Source organism: Amia ocellicauda, chromosome 17 (assembly GCF_036373705.1).
Source record: "Amia ocellicauda isolate fAmiCal2 chromosome 17, fAmiCal2.hap1, whole genome shotgun sequence".
NCBI lineage: Eukaryota > Metazoa > Chordata > Actinopteri > Amiiformes > Amiidae > Amia > Amia ocellicauda.
In genome coordinates, this window is record NC_089866.1 from 19,328,979 (window position 1) to 19,346,515 (window position 17,537).

At 41.1% G+C, this 17,537-nt stretch overlaps 1 protein-coding gene across 2 annotated transcripts; it reads left to right on the forward strand.

The window, feature by feature from the left end:
• The first annotated feature begins 1,549 nt into the window (after positions 1 to 1,549).
• On the forward strand, positions 1,550 to 17,532 carry svopa (SV2 related protein a). Of its 2 annotated transcripts, none has more exons than XM_066689940.1 (16): positions 1,550 to 1,698; positions 4,841 to 5,001; positions 7,304 to 7,389; positions 8,033 to 8,131; positions 8,615 to 8,686; positions 8,791 to 8,915; positions 9,310 to 9,373; positions 10,491 to 10,616; positions 12,047 to 12,175; positions 12,778 to 12,851; positions 13,483 to 13,559; positions 13,988 to 14,092; positions 14,348 to 14,459; positions 14,711 to 14,792; positions 15,022 to 15,111; positions 15,788 to 17,532. In XM_066689940.1, exons 1-16 carry the CDS (start codon positions 1,664 to 1,666, stop codon positions 15,995 to 15,997), a joined length of 1,647 nt encoding a protein of 548 aa, XP_066546037.1. In that variant the 5' UTR covers positions 1,550 to 1,663; the 3' UTR covers positions 15,998 to 17,532. The 2 variants fall into 2 exon arrangements, with proteins under 2 accessions (XP_066546037.1, XP_066546036.1); XM_066689939.1 differs by lacking the exon at positions 1,550 to 1,698 and adding an exon at positions 3,009 to 3,087.
• Positions 17,533 to 17,537: the final 5 nt, after the last annotated feature.

A 17,537-nucleotide genomic window follows, 5' to 3' on the forward strand; every position in this document is an offset into this window, starting at 1 on the left:
GCTCTTCTCTGCTCCAGAGCTCACGGACTCTGTCTTTTCCAGTCGCCATTAAAGCCCTGGACCTGGATACTGGGCAGAGAGTCCAGCTGTGGAGAAGGCTGGGGATGTTGTTGCTAAGCAACCGCTCATACAGCCGCGGATGTAGAAACACATCCACACGGGAATGCTGACTTAGACAATTAAGCAAATAACCACACACAAGAGTAAACATCAGCAAAGAAAATACCAAAAATAAAGGCATAAAATAAGAAATACAGTGCATACAGAAATACGGATAAATATCAATAATAATAACCAATTTGCAAAATGTAATCTGTGACAATACCCTTACAACAACAACATCATCATATTCACCCATCTCAAAACACCCCGATGAACACTGGGCCATAGGCATACTACCACTGAACGTAGTTCCTTGAGCTGCTTTAAGGAATTTGAACAATTATCTTGTGTGTGTGTGTGTGTGTGTGTGTGTGTGTGTGTGTGTAAGCCTAACCTCTGCCAGAGAGGGGTTCCCTGTTTTTTTAAACCTTGAATGAATTCCAAAGGATATATGTTTTGCACTACATGTAGATGCAAGGATATATGTATTTTGCAAGTTAGTAGCACATAGAAAGGATTAGGAACGATAACACCTTGTTTACATTACATGAGTAATTGGATCTCAGGGATTTCAATAGCATTGTCCTCTCTTTGTTTTTTGTTTGTATGTTTGCCTATTTCAGTTCCTTCCACCCTATGAAATTACACTATGCAATATTCGTATATGCAATATAAACATTAATCAACAAATGATAACACTACACAAATGATCATGACGTTTATGAATATTAACACATAATTGCGTCACCTTCATCACAAAAGGCTGCGGCAGACGAACCTATTGCGAGGTCGCCCCTCTCTCCCTCTCCACAGCTTGTGTTTGTTTCATTGTCAATCGGGACGTAACCTTGACCTTATTCAACTGGACTTTTTATCCTTTAAAGTTAAGCACTACTGCCTAGTTAATGCGATCCGCGCATGTTTTTAAACTACACTTCTGTTGATTTGAAAAACCAGCTAACAACTTTTCCAACATTCATTCACAGCACTCGGGAAAGTTCCTGGGGATTTTGGAGGTGACGTCCTTAATGACGATTCATTACGATCTTCATAACTTCAAACAGCGTCCCTGCAAAGACCATAACCTCGCCCATCTCCTTAGATATGGATTGGGTAAAATAGCACAAATTTATGGAAATGATGCTATCCATTGTGTGCATATGATGCGCCGATAATATTGTATCTATACTTCTGATTGGATTGCACCATATTCCCACTTACAAAGCAATCAAACAAACAGAAGGAAGAAAACAACAGCGAAACAAAATAATGCTGCATACAACAGAAGAAAATATATATTTAACACTACATTATGATTCTAGGTAGTCGTGGCTTTCCTCGCATGCTAACCCCTCATTGATTATGAATGAACGTTGTCACGGTCCTGCCTGTGGCTGCGACGCGGCAGCGCTAACGCCGCCCCTCGCTTGGCTCTATCTCCATTGATAATCAGTGGAAGTCGCTGTCCAGCAGCCCGTGGTGCTGAAATCTCAGCTCGTTTTGACAACAATGTAACGGCAATGAGACAAAGCACTGGTGGACTCCATAAAACGCCACCGCAATGGATGATGACCTGTTCCAGCTGAGACAGCTCCCGTAAGTGATCCTTTCGATTCTAAAACAGCTACAATAACACGCTGGCGAAATGTAGATTTTATACCAGCAATGCATCGGGGCCTTTGCAAAACAGCCAGCTTTCCTACTGAAACAACCCCTTTGCTGTGCTTGTGTTGGTACCTTTGCGTATCGCCCCGCTCCCGTTCAACAGACAGAAGGTCCCCCAAATCAAGAGCGGCAGACTTGTTATTTACAGCTGGCTTTTATAATCAATGCAGATATGGACGAGGACGGAATACAAGGTTACAGATGCTGAACAGTTCAAGATCTGTCCGCCTGACTTTATGAGATAAATAGATTTTTCGTAATGACTCATAATAATATAAAAAACAAACGAGGCTTTTCTATTTTCAGTGTGCAATATATGACGCCCATACTCAAGAAGGCTTTTGTAAGTGTTTCAGTGATGCGTTTTATATATTACACATGAACGTGGTACGTGTTCATAATGCCTTCATACCGAGTATTTCGTTGTTGAGGAAAGTGTTTATCACCCAGCTTTTGAAATACTTAATATATTGTATTCAGATATTTTCGTGCATATATAATTAGAATTGCCACTCATTATAAATGGGAGCGTTATACAATCTAGAAATGATACCCATGTTAAGCAGATTCGCACCTTTTTTTAATTGGCCACTTTCACCTATTTTTTCTTACATAACATTACTCGTTGTGTGACCTAAGCACGTGGAACTGTTGAAATACATTCAGCTGGACAAAGACCACCTCAATATAAGTTTGCATACATTAACCTCTTTTACAGTATCTTATTGTACAGTCATGTGCTTCCTCATGGCTGGATCGGGGTACACTATCCAGACATTTGTTTTAATGGTTTAGTAATGTCACATGGTTGCACCTTTATATTGACAATGCCGACGCACAAGAAGATGACAATCACGACCATAGTTGCAGGTTTTAGTTGAATTATAAATTACGTTATTATATTATTTAAAAAAAAGCACAAATACTACTATTGCCACTACTACTACTACTACTACTACTACTACTACTACTATAATAATATAATATTTTGTTTGCACAATTATTATTATTATTATTATTATTATTATTATTATTATTATTATTATTATTATTATTATTAGTAGTAGTAGTAGTAGTAGTAGTAGTAGTAGTAGTAGTATTTCCAACAAGAAACTTACGAACGACAATACTAGTTTGCACAAATTTGGCCCGCAGGCTTTTTCTTTTCTTTTCTGTTTTCACAAACAAGTGATTCCAGTTGGGTGAGTTGTTGAAATTTGAGACAGCATGTCAAACGCTTGCCGAATGTCTTTTTAAAATGAACATTGGGAAAAGAGCGTTGAAAATCCCATACACAGCATGGACCAATCCAGAAATCAGGTATTTATAATACTTTGATAAACATCAAGCAGGCGGGAACGCTCTAAAAGCTCTATGAATGTTTAGTTTATTGTCTTATTACGAGTATTGTGCCTAATATCTGTAGGGAAACAAAATGTAATGCTAAGACTTTGTTTTGTTTTATAAATGGTGTCCAACTTGAACGATGTTAATTAATTTCAATACTTCAGTACTTAAAGACAAATCTATAAGTACTGAAACTAGAACAATATGAATAAGTGCTTTCAGCTTATATAAGAAAAACAACGAGGCTATAATACATAACTATGTATGCACATTATTTGAATTCAATAAGCGTCATTATACTAATGCTTTGATATTTACATTACGAATGGGTAAACTCGAGAGGTGCAAAAGCAAGAGCAAATCTGATCATTTAAATAAGACTATTTGAAGCGATATGAAATATTGTGGCTTGGCTGACAGCCTAGAATGAAAATAATGGGGAAAAACAGTCTCAGCTCCGTGGATTTAAAATATTTAACACCTTTCCAAGATGTCAGTTCAAAGAGTACTTGTCCTCCACTAGTCTTGCTCTATTCTGTAATGTGTATTGTTAATGAAATTAAGAAATGTCAATATCAGTTAGTCTAGGAAGGCATATCATTGCAATTCATCTACCCAGCTGCATCTATTTATCTATGTGTCTGTTAGTACATCTGCCAATTCAAAAACATGATACTGAAAATATCCTTGATAGCATCTTGGCATGTGCAAACTGATCAAAGTATAGAGACAAAACAACCTGCATACAGCACATGTATGCAGCATAATGGTGGTACTTTTATAGAACAGTCTGTCCTCTCAAGTTTTCCTTTCTGCCCAAGTTAATGAATAGGAGACAGTGTGTCATAGCCTGGAGGAAGTAAATAAGGAAGTAAAAAAGCACAAAAGTACAGGGTTAAATTATAGCATCAACAGAAGGGAGGAGGCAAGATTCCCTTGAACACATTTGAAGCTGCAATCTAGTTTATGGACAAAAAACATTTGCATATTTAATCCTTAAGTGCCTAATTTTATTTATTCATGTTATTTATGTTACTGACAATAGTGTTTGACTCGGGTAACCTTTTTTGTGGTTATTTATGTATGTTAATCACGCTCATAAAAAATAAATAAAGAAATCATGGTATCCGAGTTATTTTTGCTGTGAGGAGCCAAAGGAAGTCAGCCCGAGGCTTGGAGGTAATACAGAGTGCTGTTTTCCACATACCCTGAAGTTGAGGGGTTGCTGCATGGTGATTCCAGCTGATTATAGAGATTAAAACATCAAAGACTGCTATCATTACTTCATGGATACAAAGCTCACTAGACTTTTTTTCGTGTTTGGGGTCAGGGAAGCCAGCTTGATGATTTCTTTATAAACAACACAATGTTTACAGTGCACATGTCATCTGTATCTTAGGGCTTGGCCTAACTGCTACATTCATGTGCTGTATTTTACTTCAACTTACTGAATTATCTCATATTGTGTTCTGTATTTTTGTTAAAGCACCCTTCAGTTTGTAATATTGGCACTGTGGAACGCTCGACAGCTCTTTTTCTGAACGTGAGTCACCATGGCTTAGACAAAGGAATGAAGAATAAGAAGATATAATAAAGCCAGAGCAGTTACAATTTAAACCAGCTCCCTCAGCTTTGTGCCAGAAGGAAAATAGTCTCTGAAGAGAGAAAATTCAGCTGAAGATGCAGTGCTGTTGTGTTTTGATTGTGTCTCTCGTGTCGTCCCCAGTGTGGTGAAATTCCGTCGCACTGGCGAGAGCGCGCGCTCCGAGGATAACGATGGCTGTGGAGAGCACGAGGTTCAAATCGAGGGCGTGCGGGCAGCATTAGAGTCCGTGGAGCTGGGCGATGGCGCGGCCGTTCCCAGGGAGTTCGCCAACCCTACCGACGGTAAGTAGCCCAGAGTTGACCCTGCGTGTCCAGAGTTGTTTCCATTCCAACATGAGTGCTCAGCTACTTCATATAATAATTTGCTCTATATTTCATCTTTAAGATGTTCTTTCATAGTCACTTTGATTTAATTATTTTAAAGATCCCCTTGATTCAATGGAACAGGGCCTGGAGAACATACGGCTTATTCCATTTATCCAGATCATCATGAGCAATGAACTCAAAAATCTGGTTGGCATGAAACCAGGAAGACCCTCCAGGAATTTTGACACCCTTGGGTTACAACAGCCCTGAATTAGTCTGGGAAAAAATAAAACCAACGCTATTAGCAAAAGGGATGATTTTCTGTGTGGAAATGAAAGACTTATAGCAGTGTTTATTCAGGAAGACACTCCAATCCCCCAATAAAACATTGTAATACAAATTAGGCTCTGGTGCTTAAATGGAAATTTTATTTTGGCCTACTTCCCGCAATCACTTAATATATTTTGGAACACATATTGCAGTTTGGCTTTCCAAAACAAGAGTTAGTTTGATCTGAAATAACACTGTTGATAAAAACTTCCTTTTTCCAATTTTTGTTTGTAGCTCTACACCCAGGAGGAGCATTGTTTTCATCGCACACCTCGTCAATTAGCATGGTTGGATTAATTAGAAAACAGTGTGAAAGAAACAAGTTTATGGCATTTTATCATAGAACATATAACAGTTTAAGCTCCATCTGTAGATGGGAATGTATTCTGCTAGGCAATGTATAAAAAAAAAGAAATGTTTGAAAGCAAAATGCAGTTACATCAGTTTGAAGCAGAGAATCCAATTCATTTGATGTATTAATTTAATGTTCAATTAGGGCCTGATTCAAGGGTATGAAACCTGATCTGCTGAGACATTCCTATATGGTGCAATGTCAGGAGGTACGTTACAGTCCCTTCCTGTCCAGCTTGATTTAATTTGAGCACAGCAATTAATCAAATCTATTCAAACTTGTAGTGAAGTCACTCGTAAACAAGCCCCACCCATTATTGAAATAGCCACAGATCTAAAGACCTAAATAAGCAGGTCATCTAATTGTTTGTCATTATGGCTCCTTTAATTGCTGCTCTCCTCTGACCTCTTACAATCAGCAAAGCTAATTGCTCTCCAACAAGCAGCCCGCATTTGCAATTGCTGGCCTCCCAATCATTTGCTCAGTTGAGTAATCTGGCATCATTAATCATGTCTGATTTTTAACAGTAGGAGAATTTTCTCTTTCCCTGCCATGTTGTGGGTTTATTCTCTGTTATTCAAAGAGATTCGGGATGCAGGTTGATTATCCTCTCCAGATATTTTAATCAATGCATGCAAGGGAAGAGCCACATATCAATGTCAGAGGTACAGTGAAATATATACATGTAGTTTTCATGGGTGTATTGATTGGAAGGGCACATAGTGTACTTGGTGAAACCTGAGAGTGTCTAATCTATCAAAACCAATCATATGATATTGATGTGAGACAGAGATGGAGCTTGGAAAAGTACTGGCTTGACTCAGCATCTTCTGAGGCAGACATCACTTTCCTATCATAGCAGAGGTGAGTTAGTTTCAGGAGTTGTTATGGGGTGTGGTTTATGCAAGCAAACAAGTGTATCAGGGCTCATCATGTGCATGAGCTCCTTACAGGTAACAGAACACAAAACACAAGAAATTGCAGTCGCAGTGGACTAAGAAACAAATACACTGGACTCTTGAGGATTGGAAAAACATGAGCTGATCTGATGAATCCCAGATTCTGCTCTCCATCTGCTAATGGAAGTTTGAGCAGGATAATACCCCAAGACACAAGGGTAGAATTGTCCAAGAATGGTTCCACAAACATGACAGTAAATTGAGCTCACTGCAGTGGCCTCGCCCAGTCACAGATCTCAATCCAATCGAGCATCTGTGGGATGGAATGGGAAGAGCTATTCGTAGTAGAGATCCACCACCAGCCAACTTGACACAACTGTGGGAAGCACTGGAGTCAACATGTGCCAGCATCCCTGTGGAAGGCTTTCAACACCATGACAGAGTCCCTGCCCCGATGAATTGAAGCAGTTCTGAGGGCAAATATTAGGAAGTTGTTCTGTACACTCAATGTATAATAATTTATAATTCATATATATTTTAAATGAGGGATTTAAATGGGTGTGAATTCCTGGGCTGTGCAATCAGAGTACAAACGACAAGCGCAAGTTGAGTTCCACAGTGCCAGGAGGAGGAGCACACGTTCTTCACTTCCTCTCACTGGCACAGCCACTTCTCATCAGTTTCCCTCTCATTGCAGATACGTTCATGGTGGAGGATGCGGTGGAAGCGATTGGCTTTGGAAAATTCCAGTGGAAACTCTCCGTTCTCACTGGACTGTCATGGGTGAGGCCCTACAGCTGCGGCCGCCTGAATCTGGCATCTGGTGCAGGGAAAGGGAGGACACGAGGCCAAAACCTCCTACTGACACATCTAATTAGTATTGATTGTGCCTCGGTTATCGGTTGTGCCTGAATTTCCACAGTCTGTACTGACTCAGGCAATAACGTCTATTCAGTTCTAATGACTTCTTATGTTTTCGTTTCATGTGAACCAGAGACACGCACAAATCTAGTCCCAGTTTAAGTCAGTTGGCACATATATTTTCCCACATAGATCTTTAAAACGGTCTGGTTTATGTTATAAAAGATAAACATTTGAAAGTCCTTGAACTCTTCTTTGCCACAGAAATGAAGACAATGTCCATGTCCAATATTAACAAAGTTACGTGAGGCAGGGAGTGTTGGCCAGGACTCCAGAACCATTTAGGCATTTTATAAAGGTATTTAACTGCCAGAACCTGATATTAAATGAAATGCATGTACGGATAAATCACCTCTCTTATTATAGAGCAAGAAAACCAGACACCTAAAATGTTTTGAGCGACAAAAGAAAGATGGACTTTTATTACTCTTGCTCAGTTGTGATGTGTAAGCAGCCACTGTTGGCACAGACTCTCATTTTTTTTCTCGGTCCCCTCTTTGATCAGATGGCAGATGCTATGGAGATGATGATTCTGAGTATTCTGGCCCCACAGCTGCACTGCGAATGGAGGTTGCCCAGTTGGCAGGTTGCCTTTCTCACCTCGGTACTGTATCAGCCCCTTCTTCCATTCGGCTGAGACAAGTCTCTCATGCATCACAGCTTTCATTGGCGCATTGTGTCCATGCTGCAGCACACGGCACAGCGCAGGAGGGGGTCCATTTGTAGGATTTTTTTTTAACTAGTTACCACAGTGTAGTGCTGTCATGTTAACACACATATCTATCAGGCTTTCTACAGGCTATGAAGAAGAACTCAGCATGTGAGTCATCCCTTTCAAATAATTATCAGTATTTTAACATTGTCCTGTGCAATTTGGGCAAGAGAACCACGAAGCGAAGATGAGCAAACTGTGCATAGCGGCTCAGTTGCCCAAACTGCGCAGCATAATCTCTTATACGATAAGAAACACCCTTCAAATGACCTGTTAACTTATATAAGACAATTGTTTTATTGGAATGACCGATTTTAATGATGATGATGATGATAATGATTGTTGTCGTCATATCTCTGGTTGTGTCTCATGCAGGTGGTGTTTATTGGGATGATGATCAGCTCTTCTCTTTGGGGAAACATATCTGACAAGTACGGGAGAAAAACAGTAAGTCTGGATACTGACATGTGACATGTGAAAGCAAGCCTGTAAGATCTTTCCCCCCCCAACTCTAGTGGGGATGGTGATGGTAATGTCTCTGTGATCGGCAGGGCCTGAAGATGAGTGTGATGTGGACGATGTACTACGGCATTCTGAGTGCGTTTGCCCCTGTCTATGGCTGGATCATCTTTCTCCGGGCGTTGGTGGGCTTCGGAATCGGAGGGGCGCCCCAATCGTGAGTGCACATGCTCGTAAATTAGACGCCAATTACTTAATCAATTAATTAAGCATTACTTCTCTCCATTTCTTGAGGGAAACCAACATCCCCAGGGTTTGGTTTAACCCACCACTAGCTGCTTTGAAACGTCACCTGTTTCAAACCTTGAATGTTGTCATTTGCAACATCCAGTCCCCACCCAGTCATGTGCCCATTCAGCGCAGTGCCAGATGATTCACAGCACCTTGCCCACAGGATGAGATAAATTTGAACGAAATGGAAATTGAAGGAGTGAATCCCAAAGCACAATAGAGTGCAAAGCAGCAGGTCCGGAGTGTTAAAGACTTTCGATGGATAACGGTGACACTTGATGGTACTTGCTTTACATGCTCTGTATTCTTGTCTTCCCCAGGGTGACACTGTACGCAGAATTCCTGCCGATGAAATCCAGAGCCACTTGCATTTTATTGATAGAGGTATAGCGTTTTTTCCTCACCCTTGAGACTAAGATTTCAGTGGGAGCACATTGTAAGAAAGCTGAGTTGTAGCACCCCTCTGATTGTTCTGTAGGTAGCTGCTATATTCAATTGAAATTGAAAGCACTGAAACAGGGGATTTTGTCTGAAGTGTTTTAAGTGCTTTTTTGGGGGGAAATGGGTTGAACATGTTATGTGGATTTTCATTTCATAGTTGAATATCTCCCTATACTACTTAGCAGTGTTTAGATGTGTTACTATAAAAGCCCCCAGAAAACCTAACATCTATCCATTCCTACACATTGTTTCAATTTGAAAGGAGATTGATGGAGCATGAGGTGTGGGGAGAGGACGGCTAAGAGGGTGGGAGTAAAGGATTTTTTACAGTATGAGTTGTCCTTGATGTGATCAGCACCACTGAAACTGCGATAATCTGACAGTGATGAGGGATTGTCAGTTTAGAAGAACGTGTCAAGGTACTCGAGCAAAAATGTAGGAATCTTGCTGAATTATGACCTTCGGTAATGCTAAAGATAGCAGTTTACAGGCTACTGTAAGATGAAATTTAATTAATGAACTCTGCATGAAATACCTGTCAGTTGATTTTTTCTACACTCTCTCTATTTCCTGATGTTTGTAACATTTTTCTCAAGAACTCTTTTCTTCACTTTTGGTTGAAATCCCAAGGATCAAAATGTAAAGTATTTCTCAAAATAGTCTAAATGTAAAATATTTCTCAAAATAGTCTAAAAGAATGTGTCTTAAATGTTCCTTTAGCAAATGAATAAACATAATAGAGGCTAAATATAAATTGAAAATACTTTTCCAGGTATGATATAACTGCTCATAGGTTAAAAATTCTGACCAATTAATCAAGCAGTGAGATGCATTAAATAGCTGACAGTTCTGATTAAATAGAAACCAGATTCCCTCATTGTTCAAGGGGAATGCATCTGGCCAATTTAGAATATTTAGTTCTTATTCCAATGAGATCAATGTCTTATTTCTTAGATCCACTGAAATCAATAGGACACTCTCCACATGCCCAGTTAATTAAGAGCAATTATTCAGGCTGACTCTCATTGTGCTGACCCATCGCTCTGGCATTGCCCTGCAGATATTCTGGGCACTGGGCACCGTGTTCGAGGTCCTCCTGGCTATCATGGTGATGCCCACGCTAGGCTGGCGCTGGCTGCTGGGCTTCTCCACTGTGCCCCTGGCCATTTTCGCTGTGCTGTGCTTTGTAAGTACCCCATGTGTCTGAGATCTATCTTCACGATTGTCTTGGTTTGAAAGGAACCCAGAACTCTCGTCTGTGTCTTTGTTAGCTTTGTTTTTGTTCGATCTTTTAAGGTGTAAGGCAGGGACAAGTTGTTTCCCTTTGATTTTCACAAAGTATGAAGCAAATACCAATTGATCAGTGGCGGCCCCTCATTAGGGGCCAGTGGGTCTGGGCCCCACTTAGAAATAAAAGTATAAATAAATAAATAAAACATCCTTTTATATTGCAAACTTTATCAACCAAATATTATTATAGGTATAGTGGATAATAATGCACAGTTCACTATGGCACTAATATTTGTTTTTGACACGTCTATATGTATTATACACTATATTCGTATTGGTATTTTTGTGTTATATGGGTTGTGATATAATTGTTGTTTATAGCATTGCAGCTTTATTAAGTAGAATTTACTTTAAATCTACCAAAATGTATTCTTGTATATATATACAAGGCTCCTCTGCACATCATTTACAATTGATTGTTTTTTTTAGTCTTTTTGCATTTTAAATTTAGATTGTTTTATATGCTTTCTCACGATTATTGACTCGAAAACTGAATATCAGTGCTGCGTACCATGACATCATCTTCACTCAGAGACAACTACCCTTTACATTTGTTATGTTTTTTCGGGAACTGTATCGACTGGGGTGCAAATATACATTATGTTACAGGTGTTCATAGATCTTTCCGTGCCCCACCAGTTCATAAACCCACTGGCTGCCACTGCAATTGAATACTTATGTACATGTGCTTTTTTTTTTTTTAATTTTTAATACATTTGCAAAGATTTCAAACAAACTTCTTTCACGTTTTCATTATGGGGTATTGTTTGTAGAATTTTGAGGAAAATAATGAATTTAATCCATTTTGGAATAAGGCTGTAACATAACAAAATGTGGAAAAAGTGAAGTGCTGTGAATACTTTCCGGATGCACTGTACCTACAGTTGCACTCCAATATCACTGTAATCCAGAATTCTGGGATTTTAAATGTAGTAAGCGTTCAATTTTATAATTTTGGAAGAAATCTCACACCGATGACACATTCTGAGTCGCCTCCTTTGTTGCCAATTACTGGAAAAAATTTGAATACTTTCCGGATGCACTGTATCAAATAACCAACAATGCACATCCTGCACACTGTATCCAACATGGCTTTCTCTGCTGGTTGTCTGCCTGATTTATTTCTCGCGTATAGTGCATGATGACATCTACAGGAGACATACTGTTACTGTGGAACTGAGTGAGTCTAGTACGAGTCTAGGACATCCACAGTCCTGCAGGTTTAATACTTAGCTTTAATGCAGTGTAGTCATCTGAAAATAAAATACATTTTTGGCCCTAAATGAGTGTTTGTACTTGTGTCTGTGTGCGTGTGTGCGTCTGCAGTGGCTGCCGGAGAGCGCACGGTACGACGTGCTTACGGGGAACCAGGACAAAGCGCTGGCCACACTCAAACGCATCGCCGTGGAGAACGGGGTGCCCATGCCACTGGGCAAACTGATTGCCGCCAGACAGGTGAGTGCAGGAGCGTGGGCAGGACACTGTGTTGGGTGGGAGTGTATGGGGGTGGGGCTGCACTAATTACAGCGTGTACAATTGAGGACATTGTTTACAGAAATTTGATTGATAGATTTCCTTTATTCAGAAACTTTTTTGTTAAGAAAGTGTAACATTGATGTGTGATTAGGCATATACTTTTATTTTTTTGCTTGTTTTTTTCTTATTTTTCTGCAGTGCGGTTTTTACTATAACAGGTTACAGAGGGAAGCTTTGATAACTGCTAATTAAGGTTGAACCCAGAATGCCAGCAGTGCCTTGTCTGGAGCTAATTCTGAAGAGACACCCCCCCAGAATGTGCAGCTGCTGCTCCTCACAGGGGTTTAATGTGTTTAAATATTTAATTAGACTAATAGCGCTTTAAAAAATTTAACAGAACTTTTTTCAACATCCCCTCCCCCCAACTCTTGCCTCCTCGGGGTAGGTTTTTCTAGTGAATGATGTCTCTTTTGAAAGTTGCGTTATAAATACACTATTTCCAAGGCGAGGATCCGAAGGGGGAAGTGTGGGGACTTGGCGCTGCCCTTTCTACAGCCCTCTGTGTTTGTCTCTCGTTGCAGGAGGACCGTGGGAAGATACAGGATCTTTTCTCCCCGCAGTTCCGCTGGACCACTTTGCTGCTGTGGTTCATCTGGTGAGTGTGATCTCTACGGCCACCGAACAGCCCTCACACAGACAAGAGTCAGTTGCATTCACCAGTTATCAGATCCATCCATTCATCCATCTTCGAAACCACTTATCCTGGTGAGGGTTGCGGCAGTTATTAGATGTATATGTTTTTTTGTGTGCACATTTAACTGCTAGGGAAACAGAGTGTGTAGGTACACTAAGTTGCTGCAATTGCTAGTTGACTCGTTCACGTAACGGTGAAAGGAAATGAGTAGGATGGAATTGTATTTCTTTTTAACACGCCTGTACTTTTTCCTGGCAGACTGATAGAAAAAAAAAACTACAGTGAAAGCAGGAAAGAAAGCTTTGAAAGAAAATGGATAGGGAGCAATGCAGAGATAAAATACACCAAGATGATTGATAAGAGTGGGGTGGAGTTGTTCATTCAAACAAAAAATTACACTGTGTTGAACTTTTTCTAACATTAAGTGGGTATATACCAGGTTGTTGAAGAGTAGGGTGTATATGTAGAATACTTTAGAATGGCTGTACAATAACTAGACACCTTTTCACTTCTCTAATTGCGTCAGAACTGTCCATTTAGCCCAGTCCCAGCCATGGTTCAGCTTCTTCTGACCTTTCTCTTTCTCTTTCAGGTTCTCGAATGCATTCTCATACTATGGTTTGGTCTTGCTGACCACAGAGCTATTTCAAGCTGGAGATGCGTGTGGGGGTGAGTGATGTGTTTGTATAATGTCAGAGCCTTGCATCCTGCCTGAGTCTGCGGTTCTCTGCTAACCAACATTGTTGAAAAAGCATCAACGGCCAGGTCTTTGTGCTAATTAGTTTTTTCTTGGTGAGATCATGTCACCAAAAAAAAAAAAAAAACACCAAAAAACTGTAGCAGTCAGTTTGAAGGCCCTGTATTGGAGTCAGTGTGACTGTACAATCTCTCGAATGCAGTGTGTAGGTGTGTGCTGGATGCACTGACACAGCCTAGCTATTTTTGTTCAGATAGCAGCATGGACTAGAAGACTCGGTGAGCTTCCATCTGTGACTTCAATGACACATTTAACTGCTATCAGAACCCTCAAACCAGCCAGTGAAAGCCTACGTACGCTTTAGCCTCTAAGACTGTCTCAATGCTATGTCTTCTCTCAGTCTCCAAGGGCCAGAGGATGGAGCCCAGGTGTAGTATGGAGTGTAAATACCTGACATCTGATGACTACAAGGACCTGCTGTGGACCACTTTATCAGAGTTCCCAGGTGACACAAGATTAAACTGCCTCAGAGGAGGGGGATTCAGGACACGAGGATCAAATGAGGGAATGAAAAAGCACGCACACACAATAAACACATCAAGAAATATGTATGGCAGAGCAAATGACAATGAACTTTAGATAAATGGTTCATAGAGTAATATTGCAATAGAGCACAGACTCCAGAAAGGATGATCTCAATAACAGCTGCTCCCTCGTGGGAGTGCCGTTTCAGTGACTTGTCTTTGCTCATCCCTGGCAGGCTTGATAGTGACTCTGTGGGTCATCGATCGGATCGGGCGCAAGAAAACCATGGGTCTCTGCTTCCTCATCTTCTCCCTCTGCATCCTGCCATTGTTCGCCTGCGTCGGGAGGTGAGGGCTGGGTGATTGGCCTCTGTGTGCTTAACTGTTATATAGGTCTCCTGGCTAGCCAAGCTTCTAGCAGCACAGGGGAGTATCAACTGTACATGGTTTCAAAACAATACATGGAAGGTTTGAACTCTTGGAAGAGCTGAGTGAATTGACTGATGAATTCAGTAGGACCATCACTTTGATTGTGTTATAAGATTCATAGTTGGCATTTTGTGGCTTAATGCTGGTATGTTAATGTTGTCTCTCTACAGGACAGCCCTTACAGTCTTCATTTTCATCGCAAGGGCCTTCATCGCTGGGGGATTCCAGGCAGCTTATGTTTATACCCCTGAGGTGAGAATGAAACTGCCTATCAGATGTCTCTGTCAGTGTATTGTGCTGTCGAAAGACTAGTTTACCTTTTCGTAGGATATTTCTGGAATCCACTTGCTCCCTCCCCCACAAGATTCAGTCAGCTAATTGCAATAACAATGAAGTTGTAAAGTGACTCATAATAGGATATTAACTCACCAATTACAAAGCTGAATCCCTCAGTGCTGATTGTGTTCTATTACCCCCTCAGGTGTACCCCACAGCTACCCGGGCACTGGGTTTAGGGACCAGCAGTGGGATGGCCAGGGTTGGCGCTCTTATCACCCCCTTCATCGCGCAGGTACCACTGTTGTGTTGCTTTGACACTTGGTTTGGTCCACTGTTGATCACGATCTTTTAAAAGCATAATCACAACTGTAGCCGTCTGGGGTCGGAACTCCCCGCCCTGATTCGAGCCGCACACCACCGGCACCCCTTCAAGCTCCGCACCGCACCGGCTCCAGCGCAGTGCAGTGTTGAGCCCTCTACACCAAGAGACCAGGTCTCCCACCACGGGAAGCTTAACACTGCACTACTTTTACTGAGGGGTTACGCGCTCATTATTTGTAGCACAGTGCAACTTTACTGAAGGGTAAAACCTATGTCTATGAAGTAGAGAGCTGTTAATCTGCCTTTGTTTGTAATAGTGATCTTCCATGGCTTAACACTCTTCTCGGGCATTTGAAAACCACACAATCGGGCTCTGAAGTGCAGCCTACAAATGGCCAAAGCGATTCATAAAAAACTTGGATAGTTTCAATTATGGATGAATTACAGTGTGGAAAAAGCATCCAAGTGGAAATTTAATTCATGTGCCTGGAGGACTGAAAATAGCAGTCAGTTCTTTAAGCTGACAGTCTAGTTGAGTTGATTATTGAAGCCAATTCCCCAAGATCCTCCAAAGAAACACGCTGTGGAGATTAACCTGTGTCCCAACACCCCCTGTTTCTTACACTTGGTCCGCTGCATCCATGCAGGTGATGCTGGAGTCCTCGGTGTACCTGACGCTGTCGGTATACTGCTGCTGCTGCATCCTGGCTGCCATCGCCTCGTTTGCCCTCCCCATCGAGACCACCGGCCGGGGCCTGCAGGAGTCCAGCCACCGCCAGTGGGGCCAGGAGATGATGGGCAGGAACTCTACCAGCTCCGGGGGCATCCCTCAGTCGAGCTCGGGCTCCCAGGACTAACAAGGGGTACAGCACTGGACAGGACTGGGGCTCAGAGAGGGCATTACCTCCCCGCCACCACCTCCGCAACTGCCTCCCTGGAGTATCACCTGGTCTGTATCTTGACACCATGGGAGGGAGCCTGTCTGCGTGCCTGCCTGCCTGTGCAATGTGTTTATTTCCGTATTTGGTTTTTGAATTTGTCATCCACCACTGCTGCTGTAATGACCTTGCCGATGCGAGTTCTATCGCGACATTTACTGGCAAAACAGAGTTCTGTGTCCTCCCAGGCCTCGGTGCCACAGGGGGAAAATTGCCCTGTTGAGAGAAGGGTTACGTGTATACACCCGAGGGGCAGTAAAGTAGTAAAGACTAATTTGTCACTGCATACACATCTCCCTATTCTCTAGCCACTGTGTATTCAGAGGCCTCTGTGAAAGAAGGCTGTTATGGGACATTCAGAGGGTAATGTGTTATCAGATAACTGATTCTAGGAACAAACATTGCAATCTACTTCTCATTATCAAACGTGGGAGAGATCGAAAAATCATATATTTTATGAAAACAGCCGGCAGTTGCTCGGGGAAATCCTGTACTTCACTAAATAACGTTAAACAACCTAAAAACAAAGAATTTGGGAATAAATGTGTTCACTCTTTTGGTGTTATACCATTCCACTTTCTACCTGAAGAAGACGCCAAAATTGTTACCTAATTGGATATTCATAAAGAACAACAACAAAAACAGAAGGCGGGCATTACTTTTACTTTTGAACAAATCCTGTATTCATTCTCAATTAAATTACAGTGTTTGAAGACACCTTGAGGTCTCACCATCCTTTTAATCACAATAGAAGGCTTCATCAGCAGGCCATGAGACCACTGTAATAGTCACAGATGGCCTCTATACCATTGTAAAGACTTGGCTGTATTAAGATTAAATAGAAACGTTACCCATATAGGTGATTTGATTTTCTATATTAGACTAGTTAAACAAAAATGTCATGCCTGATTGTATCTGGGCAAAAAACATGCTTTGAAACAGGAAAACTGTATGTACTGTACATGCTTACAAGAATATCTCAACAAAGTAGGCATATTTATACAGGTCTCTAGTCAATCTTATTGCAGTGAACAAGCACGCAGAACTCTAGATGTTTTAGGTCAATACTGGCACTCTTCATGCCTATTAAGGTTACATGTCCTGCCCTCTTGAACACAGATTTCAAGCTCAAGGTAGAAGGCACACATGCTGTATTGTAGATGGGAATAATTACTTTTCATTGTGGGACAAACGTGAGTTGTTTTTTAGTTTTTTTTTTCTTTGTCCATGCTGTTTTTTGAAAAAGGGTTTTGTCCCCTTTGCAAGTAATGAGTCAAAACAAGGTGTTCTGGAAATTCCTGCACTTCTTGTCATGAAAACTGTCTAATACATGCCTGCCTTTGCAATTTATTGCTGCATTAAGTGTCTGTACACAGATTCTTGCCACTGCACTGTATGTAAATGTGTATGATACAATGAATTATGTTATAAAAAAGAAAAAGAGCATCACATCATGGAA